This window comes from Austrofundulus limnaeus, unplaced genomic scaffold, assembly GCF_001266775.1.
Source record: "Austrofundulus limnaeus strain Quisiro unplaced genomic scaffold, Austrofundulus_limnaeus-1.0 Scaffold598, whole genome shotgun sequence".
In the NCBI taxonomy this organism is placed as follows: Eukaryota; Metazoa; Chordata; class Actinopteri; order Cyprinodontiformes; family Rivulidae; genus Austrofundulus; species Austrofundulus limnaeus.
The window spans coordinates 78,377-86,417 of NW_013953000.1; the positions used below are offsets into that span (position 1 = coordinate 78,377).

Sequence of the window (8,041 nt, forward strand, 5' to 3'; positions counted from 1 at the left end):
TAAACAAAAGAGCTGGGCTTTCAATTGTGCAGGGTTACAAGGATAGGAATAAAACAAATACTACTATGAAGTAATAAAATAACTCTAGTGGTTAATTTGTTTGTACAATATTAAATTGCATCCTTTGTTAAATCTAAACTCTATTTTTACGAGTTTTAATTTATATCATTTTGCATTTTAACTTTTATGGTTTTATTCCGTCTTGATCAGAACTGAACTACTTGAAAGAAGAGATGAATTAATGAATGTTTATGGGCAATCCCAGGACAGACTGGCATAGTTTTAAGTGAAAGGTGTAATAACACACTCTGACTTCTAGAGTGCGCCCCTGAGTTCATACCAACCCGGTTGCTGCCATTATTAAACCGTAGAAGAAGACACCGACCTGAAGACGAGAGGAAAAAATGACAGGGCGCGCAAAAAGAAAATCCAAAGTAATTCAGGTAATATTACCCTCCTCTAAGCGCTTTTGCTGATTTTAAGGTACATCTGTATAGAATAGGGGTTTAATTGTCCGGGACATGCAGCTTGTCTCGGTATCACATTTAGGCAACATGTGAGAAAGGAAAATGGGCAGAAGTGTTTGATCCGATGAGTGAGTGGTGAGGCGACAACATGGCAGCAGCTTTATTACCACCGACCTGCAAAACATGTCCCTCAGTCACACTAAAGCTTTGAATTGTTTTTACAAAACATACACTAACCATTGTAAAGTAGTGATAGACAAACTTCTTGTTGTTCAACAGCAGGAAAACATATTCATTTATTCGTGTTTTTAGCTATTAGGTTGCTTGTTTCAGCTAATTATAATGTTGTTTTTAGGTTTTGCAGCACATACTGAGTGCAGGAAGTCCCTCTTTACCCTATTTGATGGTGCTCTGTCATAAACACAGGTGCATTATGTAATAAATAGTCGCCTTGAAAATACCTTCTGACAAATAAAAATATCTTTTGAGTTGATTTTTATAGAGGATATCGTGTAAAGTAGAGCGTATCACTAGGAATATACATCCGAAGTACAAATTAGTTTATTTAACAGGTTGATCTGCACTGGAATGTGTTAACTAATCTGGTTGTGTTTGTTTCTTCTTCGTCTTATTTTATCAGGACTCGGACTCGGTCAACGGAGACGTGAAGAAAGCCCGGCCCGAGGAAAGCAAACCTGTGCCGTTGTCCAGAGTGAACAAAGAGCAACGCGATGAGTTGGTGCAACTGTACAGGCTTCCCATGCCAGAAGATCTGTACCACTTTTGGGATTTCTGCGAGGAGCTCTGTCCTGACAACCCTTGTGGTATGTTCGTGCTGAAGTGCAACGCTAGCAGCACAAAAAGCTTCATCTGGAGTTTAAAGAGGTTTCTTTATCAACTTTATGAAACAAGAAATGAAATGGATCCAATCAGCTTTAATTATTCTTAGCCAGCAGAAACCTTAAAGGCGTGGACTTAATCAAATGGAAAATATATATATTTTATAAAGTTGATGCATTTAAGGAGGCATGCGATTCTTTATTTGTTTTTATTTATTACTGATACGTTGATGTGTATATCAAATTTCAAATATAAACCCACTAATATTGAACACTACTGTCAGTGTTTTTTGTGCTGATTTTACCTGTATGAACCTGCGCAGGAGCTCTAAAAGACACCCTCGGTTTGCAGCTTGTTGGACCTTTTGACCTTCTGGCAGGAGCTCACAAAAACGCCAAGACTCCTCAGCCCAACTTTCACCTTCACTGGAGGTTTTTCTACGACCCCCCGGAGTTTCAGACTGTCCTTACTGGGAGTGAGGCCAGCCAGCATCACATGGGCTACTACAGGTATCACGCAGTGTTGTAATGTTTAGTGTCAGACTGGTGATGTGTGGCTGTTATTATGCTTCTTTTTAATCAAATTGTTTCCTAATATCTGCCAGGGACACGCCTGACTCGCTTCCTTCATTTGTTGGTGAAAATGAAGCAAAGAAGGGCTACTCGATTACACAGATGGGCGATAACCTCTTTGCAGCTGTCTAGTGAGTTTTAACTCCCTTTTCTTTGTCATATGTTTTTATTTTTATATTTATTGTGATCATGTTCTAGCTGCTTGGCAGTGAATGGTAATCTTCCTCCATTTTTTCTCCATCAGTCTATACCTGCTGAGGAAGAAGAAGGAGAGGAGCAGTAAAGGAGCAGAAGGAGAGGCTTGGAAAAGCTTGGAGGTGAAGCTTCGAGAGAAGGCTGAGAGTCTTGGCTTTTCCTTGGAGCAGAAGACCAAAAGCATGAAGCAGCGGGAGAAAAAGGTAACGTACAATGTAACATGTAAGACTCTTTATGGACCCGTCTGATTATCCTCCAAACAAATGTGTCAGGAGTTTACCTTTGTATCTCACTTTACACATGAACATCCATTTCTATTTTGTTGCAATGCATCAGAGACAGTCTGTTTCCTTCATGTGCCACTGACTTTATTTGCAAAGAAAAAAAAATGTTAAGGGTTTTTAATCCATGGCAAGATGAGTCATTATATGTAAAAAGGACATGAGCATTACTTTCAGTTTGCTGGATTTAGAAAACTTTGTCAATTTTTTTACCTCTAATTCTTTGCCTCTGTCCTCACATCACTTTTGTAGCTCTCTTTCAGAATGTATAAAACATTTTATAATTTTAACCGTTTATACTTAATAATAATAATAATTCCCTTATATCCCATCATAGGTGGTAACCAAAACATTCCACGGTTCAGGTATTGTTGTGCCTGTTGACAAGAATGATGTAGGATACAGAGAACTACCAGAAACAGATGGTGAGCTCAAATATCCTCTACTGTTGTCCTGTTTTACTCCATACGATTCTTAGTTTCATTCCTATGTTTGAGCTTATTTAAATAAGTTTATTTCCGTCTCTCCTAGCTGGTCTCAAGAAGATCTGTAAAGCCATCGCCGAAGCACGAAGTGATGAAGAGCGTGTCAAAGCCTTTGGACCGATCCAGGAGATGATCACGTTTGTTCAGTTCGCTAATGACGAGTGCGACTATGGAATGGGCTATGAGCTAGGAATAGATCTCTTCTGTTACGGATCTCATGTGAGTATTTAAAAGTGGCATGTGGTAATAGTTTGACTTCTGGTTAAGAGTATTTACATAATGGCACAGTGACATAAGGAAAAAAAATCTGCAGCCCTACTTTATTAGAATTTTTAAGGGTCATTCACTTATTTTTAGAACTAAAGGATTGGTTAGCTTTACATCCCTTTGACTTGGTAAACAATAGATTTATGATGGTTTCTGGTGCTGACAAGCCCAAATGGTTGAGATTGAATTGGCACTTGTTTATTTTCTTGCTAGCATCCTAACCTTGTTAATCTTTTGTTTCTTCTCTCTTGCAGTACTTTCACAAGGTTATCAAGCAGCTTCTGCCCATGGCCTACAGCTTGCTGAAAAGAAGTTTGTTTGGTGAAATTTTGGAGGCCCACCTCTCCTGTCGCAGCCATGACAACCTGGACCAACTCTGTGCGCAATAAAAGAAAAGTAAAAAAAAAAAAGACTGAAGTAGTCCCTCCAAAAGTTTTATTTCTGGTTCTTATAAGCTTTCCCACCATGTGTTTTAAATTTCTGTTTGTCTTTGTTAATGTTTTTGGTGGTTTTGTTGCTGCTGTCACTTATGGAACTGTTTCAGTGGTACGTTGTTTGTAAAAGCTAGATGTGTAATAAAGCATTTTTATATTTTTACAAATTAGTTTTTGGCACTCTACATTTTTTATGCAGTTAAGCGCAGTAATTATGTATAATCTACCCCAACTTTTAACATAAAACTTCAAGTGATGCTGTTACTTTTGTTAAAATAGTTTATCAATAATAAATCCTCTATTACGTCTCTAAAATATTATGGTTTTGAACTATGGAAGTCAGCTTCCATAAAAGCTACAACTTAGTGAAGAAAACCAGACCAATTTGGAGAAATATTGCATTACGTAAACCTAACCCTAACATTGTTAGTGTTGTATGTATGAAAATAATGTTATTTTATAAAGATTGTGGGCATCAAATGGACATTTTACACTAGATTTCTACAGCTGCAGAGGGCAAGACAACAAATAAAAGGGGACATAAAAACATTGGTGCATTCATGTGTCACTGGGGGAAAACAACTTCATAATTAGTTTGCTTTGCTTATAGGCTAATGCAATTTTGTGGGACTAGAAATTCATTTTTGTATTACGTACTTTGTTCAAATCCAAAACAATATTTCTGATTCAACATTTCTGAGAGTAAAAATGCAAAAATTTTCCCAGTTCTCCAGGATTGGTTTTAATATAAAAGCTAAGATAAGATGTCTGACTGTCCTTGAAGGCAGCACGGATTCTGCGGAGTTTCGGGAAAGCGCCTCTGAAGGAAGCGCGTGCACGTGTCCATACACATTCACGCGCAGGGTGCTGCTGCTGCACACCAGGAGCATCCCTGAACTGAGGGAGCGCTCGTTTCCCTCTCCCAGTGCGGAACAAGTCGCTGCGTCGGCTCTTTTTCCTCACGTTTGTTTTATTTTATTTTTTCCCACCACAGGCTGTCAAAGACGGACGCAGAATGGTCCGGGGCCCCGCCGAGCCCTGTGGATTCTGAGGCCCGCGCACGAACCCACCTTGCACCGGCAAGAAGACTCCCCCCCCACCCGCCTCAGTCAGTCACTGACCGCACCGTCTTCTCTGGCACTCAGCCCAAGACGGAATGTCAAGTAGTCCCGAGGACAGTCGCTCCAGGGGCGGCGGCTCCGACCGTGACTCAAAAAAGGCCTCCTCGAGCAACACGTCCCCCGAGGGTGGACCTCCACCGCCGCTGCACCAGAGCCGCATACGGCAGGTGGGTGTCTGTCCGTCCGCAGCCTCCGTGGCCCGGTCAGCCGTGGAACGACTCTCCTCAGCCCGCTGCTGCTGCTGATGCTGCGCGCGGAGGCTGAGCGCTCCGAGGCGGTGCCGAGCAGCTGTAATAGTCTGATAAACCTTAACTAGCTGCTAATCAGAAGACAAGTTAGTGAAGGTACCAGATGTTTTCATAAGAGGTTTAAAGTGGCCTGGATAAGAAAGGTGCGAAAAAAAAAAAACGTAGGGCCAGCTGCGGCAGCTGACATGGCCGACAAAAATAAACACCAGCACATCTGCAGAGGTCTGTTTATTTATCATGGCAGGTGTCAGTAAGACTTGTTTACATCATAATTGGAGCTCTACAGTGCAAATCAGATGGGGCCATGTTACACTGTGACCAGAGGGCAAACATGTCTGCCTCCAATTTAGACAAAAAACATCTTTTGTTTAGTGTCCTACTTTGGTTTGTCAGAATTTATTGTATAATTTGTGTAAAAGTTCACAATCGTTTGGGTGACAGAGTGTGCCTGCTTGCAGTATTCTGTTTCAGCACAATAGATTGTCTGCATGTGGTGTTTAGACTTGCAATGTGACTTTTAAATTCATATGTTGCTTAATATTATTTTATCTGACTTTAAATACACAAATAAATCTTAAAACTTAGGATTGTGTGTTTTAGTTTAGTTGGTTGATGTGAATCAGGAGATGGTAAAGATCTGTTTCCTGTCTCTATGCGCTCAAATATTGTAATATTATTTCAGTAATGGACTCTAGCGAGACACACACTCACAAACACACACACACACTTTTGGCTCCTCTCATTGGGTGGGGCCTTCAAAAGCAGATACTTTGATGGATCACAGAGGTTTCCTTGAGTTGCCTCTGATAAAACAAACAAAAATGAAAATAAAAAACAGAAGTATCTCTAGCAGGCTCAGGTGTTTGAGTGTCGATCACATCATTAACCAAAAGCCCAGGATTCTAAATATGTTCATGTTGTAAGCTCATTAAACAGTAATAAATCTCCAAACTTTAACCCAAAATATAGGTGCTCTTTTTTAAAGACTTAATTAAAAAACTAGCTACACTAATATATTAACATTGTTAATAAGTGTTACGTTGGAGCTTCTCTCCCACTCAGGATTACAACACATGCACTGTGTAAATTAATGAACAACATAGTTGTTGCAAAACTAACTCACATACGTACAACGGTCAGATATTTCCGATTTTGGATGCAAGTAAAACATTTTAAAGTAAGAGAAAAAGCATTTTGTGCAAAATACAATAAACATGAGTGCTGAATGAATTTGATACAATTTTCTGATAAAACTCAAACTGTGTTAAACCTAAAAGACACAAAACACTAGTTAAAAACTAAAAGAAGCTAAAAGTGCAAAACACTAAATAAAAAACAAACATAGCAAAAGGCCAGCTGCTAAATGTAGCAAAGAGTAGCAAAACAGTAGCTAGAAGGTAAAAGTAGAGAAAGATTAAACAAAGGCAAATAGTCACAAAACAGTTAAATTCTAAAAATAGCAAAACGTTAGCAAAAAGTTTCAAAAATGCTAAATAAAAATCAAATAAAAAATCGAATAAAATTTTTCTTTCTGCATCCTTTTTATTCAGTGTTTTAAATACTTTGTTTCTTTTTCAATGGATTTTTTTTTTCAATAAATGAACTAAAATAAAGAAAAAAATTAGGAACTGTGTAGCAACTTCAAAATGGTGGTCCCTTTCAGATAAAACAAAAGGTGTGGTAGGTAAACAGAAGTCATTAAAGGGGCTGCTGCAGTAATAGATTCATTTTCCTGAGACAAAAAGAGAGGATGACAAAGGGCCACGTGACATGAGGATCTTACTTGCAGGTCTAAAAATACTGCCTGACTCCAGTGTGGTATTCCTGGAGAAAAACAGCCTTTTTCTAGCCAAGTATGTCTGCGTCTCTGCTTACTGAACTGACCCCCGTGTTAATGGACTCTCACAGGTGTCTCTGGGCAGATGTAGTTTGCACTGTTACTTGCCAAAGCATTTTTTTTTTTTTGTGGTTGAATCAGTGAATTCTGTTTTATTCCTGGTGTTGAGCGAGAGATGGGTACCACTGGTTTATGATAGGCAAACCTTGTTTTTTTTTCAGACACAGTTTATCTGTTTCTTACCCTGCATACACCACATTGTTTTAGTTGTCTCTGCTCACCTCACCATTCATCTCTTCAGTTTCTTTCCTTGTTTTGACAGGAAGCTTTGACACTTTGCCCCAGTTGTCTCCTTGTCCTCTTGGCTGCCAGTCCCATCTCCCATTTCTACAAAATGCCCCAGTCCTGGTCTCGCTGCTCCCTCTCTGTCCTTTTCCCTTCCACACTGGTAAACACTGAGGCCCCGTTGTGCCGGGAGGTCGGATTACTCTACAACCTTTGACATTTTCGATCTCCCTCTTTTCCGCCTCTCTGTCTCCAATTCGTACACGTCTTTCTCTATCTGCCTGCCTTGCTGTCTGCTGCTCTTTTTCCACGGGGAGTGGTAGGATGGGACTCTGCAGGAAGGGAGTACTAATGGAGTCATGGCCTTCATTACATTAGTTATGGACAACTACATCAACGCACACCCACATACCTTCCTGTGCAGGATGTGCTGGACTGGATGAGGTACCGGCAGGTGCAGCTCTAAAGCATGGAAGTCTATATGACACCCTCGACCAGTAAATTACACATCAGTTTAAGTGAGCTTTTAGAGCACCTTCCTGATTATAAATGCTTACGTTAACACTTGTGGATAACCACAATCACATCCACTGATGTTTACCAAAAGCTTCGTAATTACTTCCTGTACGATCTTGGGATGATGCAGCATTATTTGGGTGTTTTTTTTCTATGTGGGCAGGATTTGTTTGTCTGTTCTTACAGACATTTTGAAGTGGGTTCTTTGGAGAGGTGATAAGCAGTATCTTCCCTATTATAGATAGCTTTTTGAACAACATCAGATTGGAGAAAGGGGGTTTAATTCCAACTGGACTGAGGAGCTAATGGCTAATCCCAGTGGGATTCTTCCAGTGATGGACGTCTCAAGGGCAGAGGAACCATTTTCTGATGAGTCATACTTCTTCATCATGTGCTTATCCCTTTTAGGCAAAAGTTGTTTGGTTTCATTTAAGAAAAAAATGATTCTGTAAAAAGAAACGCAAAGATACATATAAACTGATTAACTCTTCAG

The 8,041-nt window shown here is 39.8% G+C and overlaps 1 protein-coding gene across 2 annotated transcripts; it reads left to right on the forward strand.

Moving 5' to 3' along the window:
• Positions 1-340: 340 nt before the first annotated feature.
• Positions 341-3,711, forward strand: hpf1 (histone PARylation factor 1). Of its 2 annotated transcripts, XM_014026891.1 has the most exons (8): positions 341-443; positions 1,108-1,291; positions 1,630-1,816; positions 1,912-2,010; positions 2,124-2,277; positions 2,693-2,780; positions 2,887-3,059; positions 3,362-3,711. In XM_014026891.1, the coding sequence occupies exons 1-8, from the start codon at positions 405-407 to the stop codon at positions 3,494-3,496; spliced, it is 1,059 nt and encodes a 352-aa protein (XP_013882345.1). In that variant the 5' UTR covers positions 341-404; the 3' UTR covers positions 3,497-3,711. The 2 variants fall into 2 exon arrangements, with proteins under 2 accessions (XP_013882345.1, XP_013882346.1); XM_014026892.1 differs by lacking the exon at positions 341-443 and having other exon boundaries at positions 1,114-1,291; positions 1,659-1,816.
• Positions 3,712-8,041: the final 4,330 nt, after the last annotated feature.